Source organism: Daphnia pulex, chromosome 2 (genome assembly GCF_021134715.1).
Source record: "Daphnia pulex isolate KAP4 chromosome 2, ASM2113471v1".
NCBI lineage: Eukaryota > Metazoa > Arthropoda > Branchiopoda > Diplostraca > Daphniidae > Daphnia > Daphnia pulex.
This window is the reverse complement of record NC_060018.1, coordinates 6,462,087-6,484,685: the sequence shown is the minus strand read 5'-3', so window position 1 is coordinate 6,484,685 and position 22,599 is coordinate 6,462,087. Positions and strand designations below refer to the sequence as shown.

Sequence of the window (22,599 nt, the reverse complement as noted above, 5' to 3'; positions counted from 1 at the left end):
CCAAGCGCCTCGTGCGACGAACTTTCGCATCTCGCGCCATTAGGCATTTGTACAATTTCGAAATCGAAACAGTTTCTTTCTTTCGAGCAGGAACAAAATGTGAAGCTTCGTGTTCGCACAGATTAGCGAGACGAAGAAATCGTGAAACAAATTCCGATCGTGACAATATGGTAGAAGTTCGTTAATTTCGCGGTAAAAAAGGCATATAATCCTTGAATTGTAATGTGACTAATGTCACTCCAATAGCCCGCGAGAGGCGCTTATTCTTTCGATGCTTCGCGCGAGTGTTTCCTTCAAACAAGCAGGGTTTTAAAAAAGTTAACCATCGTGCGTGCAGAGCTCTGTCTGCTGTAAGTTTAGATTTTCAAATGAATATTGTTGATAACGTTTCACGAGAAAGTTTCAACGTGCTAACATTAAAAAATGCAGAGCGATATTGTTTCTGATTTTTTCAGTGCACCTACAATTAAATTGCTTTGTCGTCAGCTGAAAGATTGTAAACGTTTGACATCCACAGATTGTCTCGATGATGATGAAAACAAAGCTAAACTATGGCTTATTCCCTTAGAAAGTTCTATATCGGGGAAACAAATTAATTACACTGTGCACAATGTTTGGCTTCAAGGAACTATTCTCAGCGTTATCAACATGTCACATTTCATTCTGAAAGATGTGTCTGGTGGTATTGTAAAAATTTCTTTGAATTCATTCCCGGTTACATGGATTGAGCAAGGTACAATATAAACCTTAAAGCTTATATATGATGTATTGATTGAAAGTATGTGTCTTCTTTGATACAGGTGCATACTGTTCAGTTATTGGTTCCATTACATCATCTTCGCAAACACCCTTAATAGAAGCTATAAAAGTGACCAAGCTGGATAATAGCCATTATCTCCAAATTTTATGGGCATGGGAAGTGAAAGATTTAGCTAATGAATTATGTGATAATGAATAAAAATCTTTCAGCCTCACTGATTTTGTATCTGTCTCCATGAATATCTTTTACACTTTTAGGAAGTATACCCATGCAAAAAGTTCAGTCACTTAATAATGATCCAGGATTCCAGGTGCTTTTCTTTTCTACTGTTATACTTTTTTGTAAATTGATGTAACAAACTTTTTTTTTCTCAATTAGATGACATTTTAGTGTGTTATTTTCCATTTTAACACACTCGTAAGCTTCATATTATTAGCAAGCTCCATCTATTTGCAAACTCATCACTTGAGGGCGCTACTACTACCAGCTGAAAGTGATGTAAAAATGAAATCACGGCAATTTGGTATGTGCATACATCTTCCTTCTTTATACGTCTATAGTACCAACGCTTAACGTGACAGATAGTTCAATCGTGATCTAAAACCACTTTTTTAAATCTTGTAAAATCCTAGCTAGAATGAAAAAGCAATATTTTATAAGTTTAAAACCTGAAATCGAGTCGTCAAAAACTCAAATTATTTTGAAATAACAGCTAGCCAAGATTTCTTTGACTAAAGAATCAGATTGAGTATTTCCGATTATTTCGAAAAACATAGAAGCATATCAGCTGTGCTTCTGCTGTCGGAAAAAATGTTTGTCGAACGCTGATTGGTTGGAAGAAGGCAGGTGCAAACTCTCCAAGACACCCTACCACTTATCTTTGGTGCAAGAGGGCTCATCGAAAGGAAAAAAAGGCCAAAAGGGTCGTAGGTTGACCCTCTATCCACCACCCTCCCTAAGAGATGGAAAGCCAAAACATGTGCCGAGAAAAAGAATAAAATAATGATGCAGGTGGTCGGCGGCGATGCTTCGCTGGTAGCCTAAATAACTCCAAAATCTTCCCCTCCCACAACAGCTTTCTTGCCTTATGATAATTAGATGCACCGTTTAAAAGTTTGTACTTTTTTATTATTGTTATTCATTCCAAAATCCAGGGTATCTGTATCTGTGATCAAGTTCTGAAAAAGGAAGTCATCAAGTAAGCACGGAATTGATTCATTTCAATCTTTCTTACAAATACGTGTATCGTATGTTTTAAAATTATTTAGAAAATACTTGACTAAACAAAGTTTGAAAATGCGGATTTCTTTCTTTAAAGCTTAAAAGTTAAGTTCCTGTTGATTTTACTCCTTTTAACCAAAATTTACACTTAGGACGATAAACAGTAGTTTACTTAAACCTCGATAACTAAATTTTTTGAAATACGCTTTTCCATTTGAACTGACGACTAACTCGATAAAAATACGAGAAAAGCTATTGGGAGACATATCCCCTAAAAATCCGGGAAAAATCAATGGCGGGTTAAAACGGAAAGATTCTTTTATATATACACGAATAATAAGAAAGCAGGATAGCGCCAGCAGGGGTTACCTACCGGTACCTATCGGGGGATCGAAGCTACCGAGCAGGTGTGAGTTAACAAAGAAAGAAACGAATATGAAAAGGGGAAAAAAATAGAATGAAATAAAAAAATAACCTTGGTTCTTTCGTTTCCGTCCGGCTAGACAAATAAAAGACCTTTCACTCATCACTTACCCTTGAAGGAATATGCGATATTTGCACCTTTGTATCCACACAGTTGTATTTGCATTGATACAGTCTTCATCATTTCATCAAATAATGATACGCAAATGCAATGCTATTTTAATCTTTAAGGAACGAAAATCTCGTAATACGTTAGTATCATAACTATTCAAAAACATTCTTATTTTAACAAAATTGTGTAAAAAGAAACTCGCTAGAAGTAACTAGGGGGTGATGTAATGTAATACGAAATGTTTAAAAAGTCACTTGCGACTGTGACTACAAGATTAGTTTAAGAGTAGGTTATAGGGGAAAAGAATAAAGGTAGAGCGAGAGGCCTCTCGATCAGTCACGTGACTCTCGAGTCCAGGTGGTCAGCGTGTGCCTCGCTCTTCGTCGGTCTTCGGGTATACGTCCCGCCGTTCGCAGGTTTCTTTAGTTCTCATTCTTGTGCCCATGAACCAGAAGCGCAGACACACACACACACACAAATTTCTGAATGTGCCCGGCATGCTGGCAGCTTGGTAGTGTGAGCAGCTGGCCAGCAAAGGCATTTATTACATTTAAAGCCGGTTCTCTCCTCGTTTCTCCTCCATTTGTCCATTTTTTGGTTGTCCACTTTTTCCGTGTCAACTTAAGAATCTGAGACGAACCAGAAGTTGGGGGGTTATCGGTTTGCTTATTTCAGGTCTACCGGTAAATGGTTTTCTTAAAAAAGAAACGTAATTTGAGCTACTTGCCTTCGACATGTGAGCTCAGGCCTACGCTACATTCTAATATGAACAATATGTGAAGGGCACACGCATTTCTGTGGCGAGTGACACTGACAGTTTCTCCTTTGCAAACTATTATACTTGCGACAAGAAAGAAATCTGCTTTCCTTTGATTTATCACTTGTGTTGGCGATGCTAGATCGCGGATTTACTCCCTGTTTCGAATTGGCGTTTGAGAATTTTATGTTTTTATAAGAAGACTCCTTAGTAGTAAAGGAAGCCATTTGCAAAACGCAACATTTACACACTTATACTATACATAAATCAAATGTATCGGAGAATCGTGCATCAGTACACAAAACATGCTTTTGTAGACGAATAAAAGTAATTGCCATGTACGAGCATTTCAATTCAACCAAAATGTATTCAAGTTATGGGAAACTAATTAAAGGGAGGACGAAAAAGGCTCGATTTTATTCGCAACTATATTGCAAATTTGATAACTATTTTGTTGAATTAATTCCCCTTTAAATTGTTTATCGTGTTCGTGTGCTGAAATGAAATTGCAGTTACATTTAATATTGACTGCCCGGAATAACAATGATACGAAAACACGCAACTTTAACTGACTTGTAAGTCGCAGTCGCAGGACCTGCCACTTTGGCAAAAGGAGATACTTTTCCCAAAAAGTTTTAAGTTTCTCTTTTCGTATGTTGTTTGCCTTCGAAAAAGAGTGCCTGTTCCCCCTCCCGTTCGTGCCCTCCACGACCCACCACATAATAGCAATGGCGTTTGTCAATAACTCGATACCATCCCTCCCATATCCCTCCCTCACCCCCGCCTCCCCTCAGGCCGAGAGCACACGCTCTGTACTACTACGCCTGTGTCTGACACAGGGGAACCTTGTCAAAGACTTTTCAGTCTACTGCGGTACGTCAACAGTGTCAGACGTCGAATTGGATTTCTCTTATACACTCCGTTACGATTTTGAGAGTAGCATTTCCGATTTTCGTAAAATTCGATTGAATCTGGTGCTGGCCCGTTGTATTTCTATGTAATTCCAAGCAAGTTACATTAGATTGAGTCGAAATTCTCTTTGTCCCTCAGTGTTGCGGGTTGTTTTTTCCCCTTTGGTGTGCTGCAAACTATCCGCGGAATTAAGGTAAAGACTGAGTAATGGTAGTTGTATTGGCTTAGGGTTTTACGGCATTATAAATACCTGTGTAGGTATAAACACGCCTATTGGTGATTTATGTAGGATTTCCCTTCTCAGCCGTTTCGAATGGCATCGACAGCCAATGTAAATAGACTAAGCCATTAACTTTAATATTAACAAAATTTAGTTCTTTTTTCACGAGTGAATGAGTAATACGTGTTTTTTCTAAAAAAGATGATGTTCAAAAGTAAAGTTTAAAATGTTTTAATATGTAAATACTGAGTGGTGATCCTGGTAGGAAACTAGTTGGGTTGAAAGCATGAGTCATCGGTGAAGCTGCAAGAGACTTAGCGATTCGACTTGCGAGAGACGCCGTGGAAGGAGCAGAGGGAGGAGGAGGGAGGGTTACAATCCTGAGAGACAGGGTAGGGTAACGATCGGTAAAAGTGGGTAGGGATTGAGATAGAGTGAGGGGGTGGTCTCAAGTGCAGTACTTTGGGTGCATCACTGACGACGAGGCAATCACTCGTCTTTTCATAGTGAAATATTTAAATAGCAAAAAGTTCCATTTGATTACCAAGTTTTAACTGCTGTTTACTTACAAGTAAACTGTTGTGCAGTATTCAAGTGTCAAGTTACAATGGGAAATGTGATGGCGTTCGGATTTAGAGAAAGTGATTCGGGGGTGAGACACGTGAGATATAAAATAACACCAGTTAACGAAGAAATCGTTAAAATGTTGACAGAAGCTTTCGTTTAGTGTAACCAAACCAAACGTTTTGTTTATTGTTCGTTTATTTTCTTTTGGGGGTGGAGCGGGGGTGGGTCTAATTTTTTAAAATAAACAGTTTCTAACTTCCTGTTTTTATCTGTAGTGAAAAATGACTCGAACTGATTCGCAGCAGCCACTTACCAAAAGTTCCAAGAAACCATGCTGCCGCCTCTCTTTGAACAGTCTACCCTCGGTGTGGTACGGAATCGCCATTACAGCGTTCCATGTAAATATTATTCTGATTTCATTATAGTCGGTGATGTTTAACAGTTTTGAAAAATATGTGTTTTTCTAATTAGGCCTACATCGTACTGCAAGGATCAAAATTGTTCGTTGAATATATGGATTCTAAATTTAGCAGTGGTATAAGCGTATGGGAAATGAATCTCTACATCTCACTTCAGGTAAATGTTAATGCATTTGAAATTTTATATAGTAATAATTCACTAACTGAATTTTTGTATGTGTTCGCACGCCAGGCTACATCTTTAGTACTGCTCCCTTTCCTGGCATTCGCTTCCATCTTCAAATTAGGTAAGCAATCACTTATTGATTCACACAATAAAATGATTGTATAAACTAATGAAATGATTAATGTATTTACAGGAAACTTGGCCAACGACGGATACCGTCTGGGAAGGCAGATTGATTTAGAGATGGATCTTGATATTCCACGTTCAAGGGCCCGTGATCCACTAGTTAGGACGGGATCAGCTTGCGGAGCTGCTTGGAGACATTGTCCACCTGTTGGACCTTCTTTGCACGCCATTGCTGCCTTGTGCAGTTTGGTTGCTAAAGTTGTTCTAGAAGCTCGAATGATCAAAGACCAACTGATGAATAGAGGTAATTTAATTTTTCCCGCATACTCTTTATTCAATCACTTATACTACATGTAATGGATTTTTATATTAGATCATATCTGGAATAGCGATTTGGACCTGATATTTTTGGGAAATTCAATTTGGCCAGAAAAAGGATCCTTCATATCTGCTGATCGCCTTATAGAACAGACTCCTTTCCCTAGCCCAGAGTTTGTCAGCTACATGTTCGCTTTGTTGGCGTTTGCCGTTCGCTGCAGTGATGTCTTCTGGGGAGCAAATAAATGCCTTGCCTTTTTAATATCACTTCAACTTATAGCGAACGGGGTTCACGCCCTTCTTGCATTTTGTGGAGCTTCTGTTCTTTACAAGTAATTTTTATTTTGTTTTATTTGGCTTAATCCTTTGGGCGGTCAGCTAATGCTTTGTTTCTTTCAAATAAAGGGTTGCATTGACAGGAGTGCCTGCAGCCTTCTCCGGTGCAAGCGGATCGCTCTCGGATTATTTGCTTCTTGATCCACCAATCACTGTCATGCTGTTGATGCTGCTATCCTGCACTCTCCTGCTGGGCTGTTCACCTCTTAGCATGTATGCTCTCAACAAGCTTTCGGTTTTTCTTACAAAAAGTCGGAAGAAGTACATTCGGGAGCTACCATCCGCGCGCTCGTACTTGTGGAGTTTCTATCCTCATGTGAGTTTAATTCAAATTAGTCACAATTTCCTAACCAAATTTTAATTTTAATCACCAATAATAAATATTATTTTTTAAATAATTTAGTTGGCGGCACTAGCTACTCTTTTAGCAGTTGCTGCAAGTGCAGCTCCTCTCCTGCATGATTTTAGCAAGATGTACAAGTTGAATCCTCAACCTGTACTGCTTGTTGCTGGTACGTTCATTTACTATTCATTTTAATTGAATTTTAAAAAATTAATAGTCATTTTCTATTAGTAACGGGATCGATCGTCCATGCTTTTTTGTGGGTTGCCCTGTGGCTGCTGTTGACTGTAAAATCTAGCTGGGATTTTCGACTAAAAATTTCAGTTGGTCGAACGCTGCTCAATTCACCCTCGTGTTTGGCATTGGCTGCCGAAATTGAATTCAAACCCAACAGCAAGAAAAAGTGTGAGGTAAGATCGTGTTAAAGTCCCCATTACCCATGGATTATGTAATAATTTATTCAATTAAATATATTTTCAGGAGTCGGAAGCCCTTCTCAACGATTCATCTCAAGCCCCGACTCTAATACTATCAAGGGGTAAAGCATATGGAGTTTTGGATATTGAAGTCCAACAAAAAATCCATCAACTGGTGGCTCTACCGACAGACACTCAAAAAGGAGGCGACAGCACCAATCAAGTTTACTGGCTTCGTGGTGGAGGCAATATTCCAACTCCCACAGAAGTGGAAACTCCCTCTTCACCCACCTTACCAGAGCCCTTGAGCAGCGGCAGTAATAGCAGTTGCTGCAGCATAAGCGAAAGTAGTCGCAGGGTTCATACACCACAACAAAATGAAGTTACCGCGCAAATGAACATGTCGCAGCTATCACCCGCCATCAAGAATACTCCATCTTCAGATTTATCAGTTCACCCCATGAACCCCAACGTTGTGCTTTCACCAATTTTGACTCGACCAGTTCGAAAACCATTTATGCGTATCCCAAATGCCGAAGAAGATGGCGACTACGCAACGTTACGAGATCTACCTTTGGTAACTCTACCAGAAGAAACGGAACCAGTCGACATCCATGAGATCAGTAGTAGTAGCGATAGCAGCGGAGTCGATTCTGGGTTCGGTTCCGGCAACCAGCGGCAAAACATTCTGCCAATCCAATCCAGGAGTTCTCCATTGATTGCACCAAATCGGGACTTATGCAACCCCTATGGATACGTTAAGCCGAAAATGACTACATTTGCCTCTCTTCCTGGAAAGAGCAGCCACGTTCCTCCAATGCAACTTCAACATAATGCGCAACAGCGTTCTCCGTTTAACAGCTTGCCTCTAGCGCATATGCAAAGGTATGTTTTTGTCAAGCGATGTCTATTGTTTTACCCATTTTAACCTTATTTGTTTCAATTATCTTAGGCTACATCAAGTACAATCACACCAAACGACGGCTGAAGAGAGGAGACCCGCCATTCAAGCTTGTCTGTTTGCCGGTCATGGTTTCGAAACAAACCAACGACCGTAGTATTATGGACTATTGTAAAGTTTCCCCTTGATATTAGATATAGACAGAGTGACTCTATATTATAGTAAGCAGAAAGAAAATTCAGAGAGAAATCAATAAGGTCTCCTGTAAATGGCCTATAATTGAAATCTAATAATACTATTCTTGCAGAACTGTTGTGTTTCAAATTTCTATTCCTGAAACATCGGGAACAGATGAAGCTTTGCGAAAAAATCTCAAATTAACCATGATCTCTTGGGAAGTTGGAAGCTCAATATGTAACTTTTTTTTCCCCCATCAGTCATGATTCATCTCAAAAGGTCGATTGATGTGCTGAAAGTAGATATAGACATTTGGAGTTGGATAGAGACATTGGAGCATTGGATTACATTTTTGTTTCAAGGTGGAATTATTTCCCTCTATATGTCGAACTATTTTATGGAAAGAACCAAACTAGCTAAGTCAAGTCGCAAAAATTGTGCTATGTATGTGCTTGTATTGTCATATTAGTTTATTATGTAATTTCCTCATTTCTTTTGTACCATGACAATTAAGAAATAACATTTCAATGAGTCTGCATTCCAAATAATCCCTATTGCAGTCTTATGAATTAAACTGTCTATACATATATCTCTATCACATCAAATTCTTTTGTTAAGCATCAGAATGTCATACTATTCGTATGAATAAATTTTGTACAGCATTAACAAGGTGTAATCGTAATCGTATATCGATACAGATGGGATTTAAATTTGGAATCGCCTCGCAATTCTGAGTAGAATAGACCTAGTACGGATTTTTCGAGTCCTTTTCCGGATTACAATCCGAAAACGACCTCCGGAAAAAAAGGGGGTTTTTCGGTGCGGTTGAGTGGTAGATTGCTTGTTAAAACTCCATTCTCTTCTCCTTTTTCTCTCTTTAAACTTCCCACTATAATGAACGGCAATTAGAGGTAGAGAGAGCTTTCTAGGCTATACCTTCCCTCAAATTCAATTAAAATTACAGAGCAGAGTTTGCCTGCTTCAAGCAAGAAGAAAAGAAGCTTTCAAGCACGACTGTATATTGAACTCACTCAAAATTGATTATGTAATATATATTTTATGTTATATTGGTGTTGGAATACATCTGATTTACAAATCAAAAGTTATGGCAATTTTCTTTGAATACAAAAGGCAATCCATATTTGCCTAGCATTCAAAAATAGGTAACAAACTCCAAGTAAAAAAATCACTCTGCACAATTTCATTTATATAGAAATATTTGGGGTTCAACATATTTTGTCACAAGTAAAAACAAAGAATGAAAGTATTTTGATCCTATGGGATAGAGGTTGGCAGATTCAAAAATAATCAGAAGTTGGTTTTTTTTAAATAATTTGTTGCTTTCGTACGCCTCTTTTAATTTGATAATTTCCAAGATGGCGATGAATTGAAGTGTGCAGTAATTATTGGTTCATTTCATATAATGGGTAGTATCGCATTGACTTTTGAAGCATGCACGTGAAAACACCGAAACATTTGCTTACATCAAACACATTTGGCAAGGTACAATAAAATACAAACGTAACAATCCCTCAAACAAAAGCACACGCGATAAATGCATAGATTTCACCACGCAATGCAAAAGTATTGATAAGAAAATGGTACTGGTGTTAATTACCGTTTAACCTTACATTCACGAGCTTAGGGATTGATATTAAGTGACCCGATACAAATATCAGTGGGGTGTCACATTATTGGATGATAGTTTTATTTAAGAATCAAAAAGATTCAAAACCAGCACGGCGACTGTGGCAATTTAAATTACATATATTGTGAATCTGCAAATGTTTCTAATTTTTTTATAATAAAATATTTTCCTGAATAAAGGTCAGTATACCTATAGGGTTGTGACATTGCGTCTCAAATTAGTTTGTTAAATATAATTTGTGACAATATATATATCTATTTATTTATTGAATGCGAAAGATAAATGATGAATTAAATCACCAATCTCATCTTCTCGAAATTCCCGCTAGTTAAATAAAATCTTAAATATATATGAAGGGAAACGGTTTTATTCTTTTGTGTGGGTAATACTTAACTTTCTAGACTGTTAACGTGTTCCGACATCGACTTGAACACGATCGACACTGTAACCGTCCAAATAGTACGTAACCATTTCACCCTTTCCTTTTACATTAACTGTTCCTCGACATGTCAGAGGGTAACTCTTTGGTTGTAAAATTTGGCAAACCTCTTGCGTTACCTGATCGTTTCAAAATGATAGAGGTCATTACTAAATTTGACGATAACAAGCAAAGCATATAATACATTACCTGAATTTTGTCAAGTACACCAGTAGAATCCATCCGGCTTGCAACATTTACTGCATTACCCCAAATATCGTACTGTGGTTTCCGAGAACCTATTACTCCTGCTACGACCGGTCCAATGTTAATTCCTGAGCAAAATTTAAAAAAAAAATATAAGCAGTTCACTGAATAATGATAAACATTTTTTATGCGAGTAATATGTAACTAGATGCCACGGATAAACGTTTCGCGCTCAGTTCGCAAGGTTATCAAAATTTACCTATTCGGATTTTGAAATTGTTGAAGGAATGTTCATTGACGTAATCCAGTTGCTCTCTTAACCGTAAAGCGTAGTCAGCCATAGCCGTTACGTGGTTAAAATTCTTCATGTCACATGTTGCTTTTGTGAGACCTATAATATATATTTTAGAAATGCTGAGTTAACACAACGGACTGACCAATTTGAAGATAGATCACTATGTATACCAGAGGCAGCCATGTAAGTTGATCCGGTCGATTTGATTTTCTCAATGTATTTAAATTGGTCTTCACTTAAAATCTCATCAAAATCGGCAATGATTTCATTGAGAAGTCGAAGACATTCGACGCCTTCATTATTTGACTCCAATTCAACATAAAACTCTGGAAAGTTTGGGATTGAAGCAAACATAATGCACACACTTTCACATTGTTCATGATAAAGTTCCTGCAGGAGAAAGGGGAAATTTTAATATCACATTACTAGATTAAATTTATAATTATCAAATCTTACGTCATTATGTTTATCCATAGACATAAAATGCTCCGCGACATGAACTGGAAGAATATTCGCTAGGAGTTTACGGTTGTACGCCTGTAAATGTTCCATTTCTTCTTTTTCTTCTATAAATTTGGATATTTATTTTGGAAATTAATATTTCTGCTCATTACATTCACCAACACCAGTTGAATAGACGTACCAGTTGCTTGCAGTTTCCATAAGAAGTCCAATCGCGAAGTTGCCTCAATTTGTTGCCCGTGAATTACAAACGCAGCCACAAACGCAGCTAATATCAAAGCTGTCAGCATACCCAAAGATATGGTTGAGTCTGGCGGTTCCCTTTTAGTAATAACAAAACTGTGAGCATATGAACCTGGATATAGTGCGAACTAAAGACTTCTGGGGGAACGATTTCTTATATTATTTTCTTACTGACGGATCCCTATACTCGCATTCAAAAATCAAAGGGGGGAGACTTTGAAACATAATCAAATTGCCAAATTTACAATTCGGCCAAAAATTTATTTGGACTGAGTTTTTTACGAATAACCAAGCCAACAAAAATTTTGTTTTCTAATACACTCAACTATTGCGGGGGGGGGGGGGGGGTCTAATTATTGATGCATTGAATAAAAAGAAGAATTTTTCGGGAAAAGACGCAAAGATAAAACACGCAAAAGAGAGCATTCTGCCTTTCGCGTCATCCGTTCGAAAGTAGGTCTGTAAATCCTTTTCTTTTCTAATCGCCAAAAGTTCGGAAAAAATTTAGATAATCTTTAATGTTACAATATTAAATTAATATTACAACATTTAATTAGCAGGAAAAAATCTAAATTAAAAAAGAAGACTTTTCATTTTAATTTTAAATGCAAACGTTAATAACTTTGTTGAACGAATTTTCTTCTCAAGTTAAAACAAAAACAAAAACAATGGTACGTATTCGACAATCATGTTATCGCAAAAAATAAATGAGAAAATCTTACCTCATCAACAGTAGAATATCCTGGGATTCGAAAACAGCTGCATGGCTTCCAAACACAAGATAAAGATAAACTGAACTCATGATTATCAGCAAAGCCAAGCGAAGCAAGCTTGTCATCGGTTGGAATACTGAACTGGATATCATCGCCAGCATGACACAAAGTGTGACATACTAAATGGTAGAAAAAGAGAAATAAAAAGAATTTTCATAATTTAATCTATTTTTAAAACATAAAAAAAAAAGTTTATGAATTATAAATTACCTGAGGAAAAGGGGATGTGCATACTTCTTTGGAGGTTTCAGTGCTGCTTTCAGAAATAGATACATTGGGGAGGAACGACAAATCTTTGAATCTTCCATGGTTAAGTACTGTGGAGCTATTTAATTGTATCAATTGAATCAAGCAAGGTGGCATTTTTTCTTCCGAAATAGGTACCTTAAATCGAAGTATTATTCAATGTGACGATATATTTGAGTTAATGGTTTGAATTAATTAACAAGATTTACAAAAAAATCTTTACTCACCAGTGGAGCACATGCAACAGCGTAAAGAATAAGAACTACCCATGCTGAGAGCAGCTGTGTTAAACGATGACTGGCAGCTATACGACGAGAGAACATCATCAGCTCATCAGGTAGACACTAAATAAAAATTTTATTGTAAAAATTAAAAAATTAGCTTTGAATAAATCAAAACGATTTATAATCTGAAATGTAAACTTGCACTGCATTTCTCGGCGACGGCGATAATAACAATCAGTAACAATATTCCACCACATATTGCGCTGGTTAGTAACATCACATTTGATCTGCAAAAAATATATTGATTTATAAATGGGTAGTTATTTTAGAAATTACTTCATATTTGATATTTTTTTCTTACTGTGGGATGACGATAGACTGAACAATCAGAATGGAAACCAGGATGAAAAACGAGCAAATAAAATAGGCTTCCATCATTCTGTCACGTTCTTTGGCATACTAAATCAATTGAAAATTGGATTAATATTAAGAAATGATTATTTTAAAATTTTATATGTGAAAGAATAAAAACCTTGGCTTCAGTTTCCGGTTTTCGGAAGGTTAGTAACCAACGGCGGCAATGTTCCGCACGGAGACGGTCAATGCTTCTTGCATCTATAGCCCGCGCAAGATAGTCATTTACTTCGACTTCTGGATCTTTCTTTTCCTGATTATCGCCAAAACCTAGCCTAATGATTAGAATGTCTTTGGTTAATCCAATATTGCATTGAAATAAATTGTTCTTACTTATATAGATCATGAAAATCAATTTTCAATCAATAAATGTTGCAACCTACTTGTTATGGATATTTTGTTTCGTGTGCTCTGAATGACCCATGACGCGCATTTCTTTAGACGTTGATGTCGTTCCGTTCATGGAATTGTAGCTGCTGGTTTTTTTGGCGTGGTGCTGAAAAGATAAAAATATTTCATTCGACTTTTTTTTTTAATTAATCAAGAAATTACACTTGGAAAAATTTTAACGTTAAAAAATCCAAGGCTACTCTATTTTTTCAGTCCAACCAGGAGGTTGAATTCGGGTTAAAGGAAAATTTTTCATTTTCACGTATTTTTATGATGTCGTGAAAATATACACTTACATCTCGATATTTATCGCTGGGAATTATTAAAAATGTTTCAATGTTGTGATCCCGTAAATATCCATTCCGTTCTCCACCGTGACCAGGTTCTACGCGATAGTCGCTTCCGAGATATTTTAACGTCTCTTTGGTAATGTGTATCCGCCTTGTGTATGAATAACATTGAATCGAAAATATATTAACTCGATACTGTTATGTGATCTTTACCGGATTTAAGTTTTTTTTTTAAATCTTAGCTTGTCTTATACACAAAATGGATATTAGATTTAAGAATAATTTACCCAGGAATCCCTCCACTTTCCATATTATTTGCGAGAGTCACATCATTAGACCATACATCAAATTGCCATTTCCTTAGTCCAAGAACTCCGCAATGAACTCTATTTTAAGAAAAAAATTTAAATAATTCTTTAATAAATGTTGGTTCGTATGTTTTACCTTCCAGTGTGAATACCAACTCTCATATTTACATTTACACCAGTAACTTCTCTTACAAGCCTGCAAAAAAAAATCATTTGATTGCCAAAATCATTGAAGTTGATAGAACTTTTCTTACGCAATTGCATCAATCATATCTAGTCCCATTTCGACGCAACAATGTGCATGGTCAGGTCTTGGTTCTGGTAACCCGGAAACACAGTAATAGCAGTCACCTAACAGCTTGATGCGTAAACAGTGATGTTCAGCTGCGAGTCGGTCAAACCTGAAACGATTAATTTTAGTTCAATTAATTTTTTTCAATTAATCAACTTAAAATCCCATTTTTTTTTCTGGATTTTGTAAATCCGGATAATCCAGTGTCCGTATACCTGGCAAAAAGTTCATTGAGTAGGCGGACGAGCTCTTCAGCCGTGCATTGGTCAGAAAGACTTGTGAATCCACAGATATCGGCGAACAAAATACTGATTCCAATTGGCAAATAATAAATAAAAAAACAAGTCATTAACAAACAATTTCCATTTGAATAATTTTTTTCTTTTCAATAAGTCTGTTTTATACCTGACATTTTCGTGCCTCTGAATATAAATTTTGTGAAACATTGTATCTTTGGGCTTTCCAGCAATGTCCGCTTTCATTTCCATTGCCACATGCCGTGGAAGTACCGAAAGCAGCAATCTTTCCTGAAATAAGGAATTTGAAGAACTGTATTTTACATGTATTTTATTAAGTCACAATGCCATATTGTGGAAACGTAGCTAGACTTTGCAATACGCATCACGTTATATAGTTAACATTATAGCCTCTGAATTACCTGTTGTTGATTTTCTCGCTGAATATTAATTCGAGCCTCAATGCATTGTCGCGTTTCTATGAAAGCTTGACGCTGGGCAACTTCGCATGGGTAATGGGTGAATATTCCTGCTATATTTGTGCATAGGAACAAAACCCCATTGGCCAATATCTACAAGGGATTTCAAAAAGAAATATATTTGTGTTCTTCTTATAGGTATAAAAAGTGAAATCAAGTGAAAAAGTAGCTAAAGTACTAAGGGATTTTAAATAAAACAGGCCTATATCGTTTAGTTAAATTCCAGCAGTCGTGCAATATACCGGAACATTTCTCTTTCATCTCTTATCGTCTTCAGCTGTGCTGTTTATACCTGTTTCCAAATATTTGTGTCTTCGAAATTGAGACTTAGTGCACACGCTAGTTGTGTGACTCCCAGGAGACAGCCACAAATGGACGACTCCCGAACATGAAGAGGCAGAAAGGTATAGGTGATGTAAATGAAAAATACGGTGGACCAAGCTCCGGCTACAGCTGATTTCCTAGCATTGTCTAAGGCTAGCACAAGCTCCGTTCCGACAAATGAAGCCAATATTATGTATGAGAATACGATGAGATAGACTTCATTGAGAAAGGAGCGGGTCACCAGCAACTCCAGACCGACATAGAGAAGAGCAAACAAGCCTATAATCACGCCTTGTAGAAGGCCTTGATTGCCGCCGATGGCGTAGTTGAGCGCTGTAAAAACGAGTGCAGTAGCAATAAGCAGAGCCAGCAAGCTTGTCAAGTTGGTTTGATTCATCCGCAGAAAATAACGTTGATATAAAACCTCGACGTGGACGTCTTTAAAACGATGAGATCGAAAAACACGCTTCAAAAGTTGATACAGATTCCACCAACAGCGCCTGTTGTCTTCCAACAGCACAAATTCATTGTTGACTGCTGGGGCTGCCACTGCTATTCCAAATTCCTCCTAAGAAAAATATGCAAATGAACGACGAATACCATAAAGTACTACATATTTTGCATGCATACAATAAGAAATGAATAATAATAAATAAAAAGTGATCCGGATATTTTCTTGCCTGTTGCTTTCCTCGGCTATTTGAAGATGTTCCATGAAGTCCTGACTTGTGATAATGCTCAATTACTTCCCAGTTAGATTTCTTAGGGGTCTGTCCACTTAATGGACCCATTCCAGATGGGGTGGTCGGATCATTGACGGATGACATGGAAAAGCCTAAACTAATGACACTAGAAGCCACCGTAGCCCCCCCGCCATTTGTCCCGCCGGTTTTTGTTGCTCCTTGTCCTGCTGATGTTGGTGTTTTATGGTGGCGTAAGCTGGCACTTCTGCCCCCCACATCATTGTCCTATAAACAGTTGAAACAAAATATTATTTGCAATGGATTGTGTACAGTCAAAAATGTGTTTGATAGTTATTTCAACTAAAATACACATCCGAGGAATAGCGTCGACTTGTTTTGAAATGGCTTGTTTATACAATAAACGACCTGTGCACTGTTCTAAAGCCGGATGATTATATAGAATGTCCATGGACTTTATCCTAGCCTCATATAAAGGTAAATTCCATCAACAGGTAAAACCGGGACGTATTGATTTGGAATAAGAGCATGTGGTAAAAATTAAAAAATGTAATACAAATTAAAGGTAATCCGTTTGTGTTTCAAATAAAACACGGGGAAAGAAAAGACTGTTTGAAAGACTGATCGAACGGAATGCCAATATTTTCTCGAATAATGTTCACACAAATTACCCAGGGATCAAGGAATAGGGCTACTGTTTTTGCGAATATCTTTTGCTAGTCTCTTTTATCCTGTATGTTGCCATAATAAAATGTATGTTACCACATCTTGTAAAGAACTTGGCTTCATGCGATTTTTAAAGCTGAATCGTTGCTGGCGATCACGCCTAGAGTCACTGTTGCTTCTGTGCATTTTCCTTCTAGCTGATTTTGTAAGTTGTGGTATGTCTGGAAATAAAAAATTAATAGAGGTATTAGTTTAGTAAATATGACTAGAATAATTCTATTGAAACCCATGCGTGAATTAAATATTTTGATTACCTGTACGAATGTGGATATGGTAGTAGCCAGTAAAATTCCATGTAACATAATGTTGAAGTAGAAAATGTTTATTTCTTCTCCTACATATAAAATAAAAATAGTTAATTTAATTTGAAGTGAAATAAATTGAATTATTCTCAATTTGATCTAAAATCATTTATTATTTCGTTAAGATTTGACTGAAATAGTAAAAAATTTAGCTTTTATTTCGTAATTTTTCGGTTTATTGAATCGAATCAATCCTCAATGGCTGTTGTAATGTCTTAAATTTAGTGGGGAATGATGCTGGGACTTGATATGGGTCATAAGTTTGTTTTTCCCCTATAGTTTGGGAACTAATAACATGATTTAATTTCGTTTTATTGTATTCTTTGCTCCACCCGCTACCTTATTTTATTCGCTACCGTATCTTTTTTATTGTCGAAGTCATCATACGCCATTATATTTTGGGTAGGTTTGGGTCCGGATTTAAAAGTTAACGTAATTTTTTGGTTACGAGCCAGGGAGCCAGAGTTGGTGGATAAATTGGAACAGCAGAGGTTGATGAGTCAGTATGGGTACGGCCTCCAGGACCCTCGTTGTGTTTAAAAAAAAAATCGAACTTTTTTACCCATAACAAAGAAAAAAGCTTTTACGCAGATAGGGGAAAATAGATTTTATAGTTTGGTTAAAGGTATTAAAAATAATCAATCTTTAATAATGATATGTTATAACATCTGCCAGAGCAGAAAGTAATTTAGCAATCTAATTCTTAGAATTTCTATCTCTAGTTTGTTATGAATTGCCCAGGCAAGCACTATCCACAGGACCTTCTTTTTAGAGGTGAAGACCTTCGTTATTTGAAGTTTGCGGAAATTTAGAGCACTGTGATTGGATGAGACGACCAAGGGGCGGAGTTACTTTTTTTGTTTTCGGTTGGTTTTTTCTTCGTTTCTCAACCCCCACTTCCCACCCCCTTCAAATCCCCCCCCCCCCAAAAAAAAAGAAAAAAACCAATCATCAGTTGATGATTTGATTCAGCTCAAAGTGGAGAGATTATAAGATTTCTCACGTTCCAACAGCAGAACCAAAATATTCACTCTTAAGCCTTTTAGCTCTGAATTCCACTTGAAACCTTGATTTAGTTAAATGCAATGTTTTGTAAAGTTTCCCGGCTTGGGTTTACGGTGACGCAATATAGCGATTATAGGTCCCATCTAATCATAGCTCCCGAAGAGATGTACCGTATATAATTGCAATTCGGTGATGCGCGTAAATCCGTTGATTGGGTAATGAATTCCTTAGTAATATGCGAGATCTCTTGCTAGCTGTATACTGTTGATCACCGGAGTTATATAACTCCTTCATTGTTCACAATATCGATATTTTCATAAACTATAACAAGTTCAGCCTTGTATAGGCCAACTTATTTCTTTAATCGTGTTTCCGAGCAGGCCTATCTCTGAAGAAAAGTATGATTGGAAGATCTGCCAATTCATTATTTCGTTGATTTTACACCATGATAAATTGAACGACGGTTATGAGACTCGACCATAGGACTAGATATTTGAATGGTACGAAACTCGCACGGCGAATTCGAGAAAAGATGTATCGCACAAAGTTCCAGTATTGATTCATGTCGTCAGAAAGGTAGAGAAAATCAATAGGGATGCGTGGCTTGGATTCTATGCACTAGTTGTGCAGCCTATTACAAAGTTAGAATATTTGAAGGTGCCCATTTTTCTTGAAATATAGAAAGAGTTTGCTGTCGTTTACTTTGAAATATTGTTTTTCGAAATTATGGAAAATGACATAGCAGTGCTTGCTAACATCGCTATAAAGAACGAAATTTTACATACAAATATTATTAATTGAGTTTTACATTTTACGGATTGTGAATAAATTAGAAATTCGTTGGAAACAAGTTTATGATCTGATATATTATTCTAAATTTGACTGAAAAGGTAAATCCAAAATAGGGAATTAATTTCAAGATTTATAATATATTTGCTATGATTGAATTGTTTGCACGGTGAACAGTCCTCTCTTTAAAAAAAAAGTTAGTTTGTTTTCGTTTTATTTGTAAGATAAATCATAATATCTCAATCTCCCACATTTCAGTCGATTTTCTCTTGAGTAGTACAACACGGAGGAAAATGTTTAGTTTCAAAAAAAGAAAAGAAACCTCGCGACAGATTCATCAACTGCTCACCATGTTCCAATGTATTGATTTGCGTCGTGGGAAAGGTAGGGAAAATCAATAAAGATGTGAACATTGTGAAGCTCGAATGGTTTGTATGTGTCAGGATAACTACATCTGCCTATATTTTGTACAAAAGCTTAAAAATCCGCTGAATAGAAAAAAGTTCCTGTTTCTGTACGGATTCTTGTTAAATATCATCGTAAAGATTTCACTTACCAAATCTGTTTGTATTCCTGAAGAAACTAAACAACGTTTTTTGGGAACACCTCGTTTCAATCGATTTGTTTTTCTAGCAAAAGTTAACCTCACTTTTCGAAAGCATTTTTTACACTCTCACTGAAACTATACTTCCCTAACAAATTTCCTTAAAGAGGTCCATTGCACGACTTCAGTTTGCTGGTAGTGACGATCTGTTATATCCTCCATGGTTGGGATCTACGGTACAACAAGGATTGGTCTGAAACTCCGCCCACGTTTACCTAGTCTCCGCCCAATCTTTATCAAGTAACCAGAGGAAATTTTTCTTATTTCAGACTTCTTCCTGGCAGATAAATTTGACCATCTCCGTAAGATGATTTGATTTATTCCCTAAATAATGTTAAATTGACGGCATGTTTTTTTAACACAATTTTAAATGATTTTATTCGTTATAATTATCATTATGTGGAGGATCTTTATGCAGATGCAGTATGACGTGCATCTGATAAGCATGCGTTAAGTGTTGTCGTTATAGCCTCGAATAGCCTTAGGAACCTCAATTAAATAATTGATTTTTTTTATGATTTTAAAATGTGGTTTCATTTTAAAGATTTTTTCGCCATATCGAAAAAGAACAATAAACACAATAGTCCTATAACAGAATTATTAAATATTAATAAACTCATATTGTAATAAATAGTATTGGGAACTTTATGTGGGTCTGAAGAGTAAAAAAGCGGGTGAACATAAACACTAAATCCACGGGGTCATAACGCCTCTGCTCATATTGTGTATGTGGGTAGAAGACTAGAGGCAAGCACATTTATGATTGTAGGTAACACGCCAATAGATTGTAAAATTGTGCAATCCGACAGTTCTTTCGACAAACATGGAGAAAGCTAGTTAAAATCGTCCAATGACAACCATCACTGTTTAGCGGATATCTACATTTTGACATCTACATCTATTATGTAAATGATTAGAATGAAAAATACAGATTTTAATCATTTAGCGATGCCCGTTTCCAGCATTATATTGGGAATTACATTTCAGTTACGTATTTATCACGTTCACGCCAGACAGTTTAATTGCTATTAGAAATTACTACTTATTGTATATAGGATAGGTCTGATAATAGAAATAACAGCATTAAATAATAAATCTAAAAAAAATAAAATAATGATAGACAATAAAACAATTAGAGGTTTTATTGGGCTAACTATGTTGATGTCGCAAATGCGTTTCAAACGCGTTTTCACTAGTAAAAGTTGTAGAGCAAAGATCACATTGCAATATTGGTTCACTAGCAGTTTCAACATGTTGATGCATTTTATGAATAGCCAAACCTCTACGAGTACTGAAAGATCTGCTACAGTAAGGACATGGAAACATTTTGCTGTTGATGTTCTGATTATCTTCATGGCAGTTATGGGATCGGAGGGCTTTACGTTGAGCAAATGCTTGTTTGCATACATTACACTGCAATATTAATGCATTAAACGGTATTAAACAATATTTTAAATATTCCAAACTATCAATGGCTGTTAAGATAAAGAGAAAATGTTTTACCTGAAATGGTTTGACTTCATCGTGCAAATTTTTATGCTCAGAAAGTGTTGATGCATGGGAAAATGATTTCTCACACACATCACATTTGTAGGGCTTCTCCCCTGTATGAATTCTCATGTGGGTTTTTAATTGGCTTGCTTGACTGAAACCTGAATGTAATTTTCTATTTTTAATTGAAATAAGGCAAAACAATTTGAATTTAACTACCTACCTTTTCCACATACATCACAGGTAAAAACCTTTCCTTTAGATCCTTGGTGAACTAGCAAATGCCTAAAAAATCAATTAAAGAACTTGAAGTCAATAATTTATCTCTAAAAGACTACAAAATATTTCATTACATTCTCAGTCCGGTTCTTGTTTTAAGAACTTGACCACAAATTTCACATTTTAAATTTCTTGATCCTTCAGCAGCATCTGGTGATTTATCAGCTTCCACCAACATAACATCTTCTATTCTTTCTACAACACCGAAAGCTGATGATGCACAAATATTTGGTTTTACTCCTCCAATTTCTAAATCCATCAACAAATTTGAGAATGAGTCTTCTTCTTTTTCACTGACAGTTGTTGTCCCAGTATAAATAAACTCCAGCATCTTCTGAACATGCCGACTACTAAATTTTGAAATAAAAGAATTAGTTCAACTTATGCTCTCAGCTATATATTTTTTTCAAACTATATAAAATACCTGTATTCTGTGAATAAAATTACACAGTCATCCACAACTTCGTCTTTCAACATAAAATAAAAAAATTGGCTAGCAGCAGCCAAAACACTGCGGTGGGCTTTGAATTGACAGCTATCAGACAACAGAAGTATGTCAGCAGCCGTTCCATTATCGTAGATACTCTTTAGATAATCAGTCAAGGCTGAGTTGCGGCTGTCACGTTCTAGTAAAAATTCCATTTATAAGTTATTAATTGCTTGTGTAGAAAGTAGTTTGAATCGGTTTGAATTTTTTGTTTCGTCGTTGATGAAAATTTATTTTGTCTGCTTTCTCATCGAACTATACAGCGATGCCAGAATGAAAAATGCCCGAACACCAAAAACCTTGCCAAATGAGAAAAAGTTAATATCTCAAAATCGAATACAAAAAAAAAAATTATAAAGTCAAAGATCTGAGGTAAAACGATTGAAAAGTCTCTGGAGATCACTCTGGACTAGATCTTCATCCGGTCCGGTGGAGTGTTTATTTTTTTTCGCATGAAAAGAATCAAAAATAGGCTTGGGTTTCCCCCATTTGTAAGCGCTATGTGAGCTACAAAAAATTCGCTAGTTCGCTGACTTTTTTTATGTAGTAACAAAATTACATAATTAAACAAAATTCTACTTATTAATGCAAACATTCTATATTATCTCGTATTTTTATAATTTTGATTACTAAATAAATAAACCCATTTTAGCACCAACGAAGTCGTTTAACCAAAGCGGTCAAAGAGTGCATCAGAGGGAATACGCCGATATGGCTGGCTCTGGACTGGACTGTAACCGTAGTATTTGACAATGGTCAACTCATCGTGGGCCTATTGCAGACTTTACGTTA

The 22,599-nt window shown here is 36.4% G+C and overlaps 3 protein-coding genes across 7 annotated transcripts; 1 reads left to right on the top strand and 2 right to left on the bottom strand.

Moving 5' to 3' along the window:
- Window positions 1–273: 273 nt before the first annotated feature.
- On the top strand, window positions 274–8,779 carry LOC124208919. 5 transcript variants are annotated; one of them, XM_046606785.1, is made up of 13 exons: window positions 274–733; window positions 801–1,070; window positions 1,139–1,283; window positions 5,248–5,370; window positions 5,444–5,548; window positions 5,624–5,678; window positions 5,751–5,987; window positions 6,057–6,333; window positions 6,407–6,653; window positions 6,741–6,849; window positions 6,912–7,090; window positions 7,161–7,981; window positions 8,049–8,779. In XM_046606785.1, exons 4-13 carry the CDS (start codon window positions 5,254–5,256, stop codon window positions 8,152–8,154), a joined length of 2,253 nt encoding a protein of 750 aa, XP_046462741.1. In that variant the 5' UTR covers window positions 274–733; window positions 801–1,070; window positions 1,139–1,283; window positions 5,248–5,253; the 3' UTR covers window positions 8,155–8,779. The 5 variants fall into 5 exon arrangements, with proteins under 5 accessions (XP_046462741.1, XP_046462747.1, XP_046462762.1 ...); XM_046606791.1 differs by lacking the exons at window positions 274–733; window positions 801–1,070; window positions 1,139–1,283 and adding an exon at window positions 1,305–4,378; XM_046606806.1 differs by lacking the exons at window positions 274–733; window positions 801–1,070; window positions 1,139–1,283 and adding an exon at window positions 4,843–5,046.
- Window positions 8,780–9,210: 431 nt separating this feature from the next.
- On the bottom strand, window positions 9,211–19,822 carry LOC124208901 (adenylate cyclase type 6-like). Its single transcript, XM_046606765.1, has 25 exons — window positions 19,503–19,822; window positions 17,105–17,184; window positions 16,887–17,011; window positions 16,104–16,391; window positions 15,392–15,991; window positions 15,043–15,192; window positions 14,790–14,911; window positions 14,600–14,692; window positions 14,347–14,493; window positions 14,229–14,288; window positions 14,072–14,170; window positions 13,791–13,935; window positions 13,488–13,600; window positions 13,223–13,379; window positions 13,052–13,149; window positions 12,893–12,977; window positions 12,694–12,810; window positions 12,431–12,604; window positions 12,170–12,339; window positions 11,386–11,525; window positions 11,199–11,308; window positions 10,913–11,132; window positions 10,707–10,838; window positions 10,451–10,575; window positions 9,211–10,380 (listed from the first exon to the last, which is right to left on the bottom strand). Exons 3-25 carry the CDS (start codon window positions 16,974–16,976, stop codon window positions 10,228–10,230), a joined length of 3,588 nt encoding a protein of 1,195 aa, XP_046462721.1. The 5' UTR covers window positions 16,977–17,011; window positions 17,105–17,184; window positions 19,503–19,822; the 3' UTR covers window positions 9,211–10,227.
- Window positions 19,823–20,676: 854 nt separating this feature from the next.
- Window positions 20,677–22,097, bottom strand: LOC124208976 (zinc finger protein 98-like). Its single transcript, XM_046606849.1, has 5 exons — window positions 21,745–22,097; window positions 21,395–21,670; window positions 21,265–21,326; window positions 21,054–21,202; window positions 20,677–20,963 (listed from the first exon to the last, which is right to left on the bottom strand). Exons 1-5 carry the CDS (start codon window positions 21,960–21,962, stop codon window positions 20,700–20,702), a joined length of 969 nt encoding a protein of 322 aa, XP_046462805.1. The 5' UTR covers window positions 21,963–22,097; the 3' UTR covers window positions 20,677–20,699.
- Window positions 22,098–22,599: the final 502 nt, after the last annotated feature.

Bases quoted from the DNA above. Each gene is read 5' to 3' on its own strand.
- LOC124208919 (XM_046606785.1), top strand. From the start codon at position 5,254: ATGACTCGAACTGATTCGCAGCAGCCACTTACCAAAAGTTCCAAGAAA. The intron at 5,679-5,750 runs GTAAGCAATCAC...ATGTATTTACAG, and splicing joins CGCTTCCATCTTCAAATTAG to GAAACTTGGCCAACGACGGA. The intron at 7,982-8,048 runs GTATGTTTTTGT...CAATTATCTTAG, and splicing joins CCTCTAGCGCATATGCAAAG to GCTACATCAAGTACAATCAC.
- LOC124208901 (XM_046606765.1), bottom strand. From the start codon at position 16,976: ATGCACAGAAGCAACAGTGACTCTAGGCGTGATCGCCAGCAACGATTC. The intron at 14,693-14,789 runs GTATAAAACAGA...AATTGGAATCAG, and splicing joins CAGAGGCACGAAAATGTCAG to TATTTTGTTCGCCGATATCT. The intron at 10,381-10,450 runs GTAATGTATTAT...TGAAACGATCAG, and splicing joins GTGTACTTGACAAAATTCAG to GTAACGCAAGAGGTTTGCCA.
- LOC124208976 (XM_046606849.1), bottom strand. From the start codon at position 21,962: ATGGAATTTTTACTAGAACGTGACAGCCGCAACTCAGCCTTGACTGAT. The intron at 21,671-21,744 runs GTATTTTATATA...TTCAAAATTTAG, and splicing joins ATTTTATTCACAGAATACAG to TAGTCGGCATGTTCAGAAGA. The intron at 21,327-21,394 runs GTAATGAAATAT...TTGATTTTTTAG, and splicing joins ACAAGAACCGGACTGAGAAT to GCATTTGCTAGTTCACCAAG.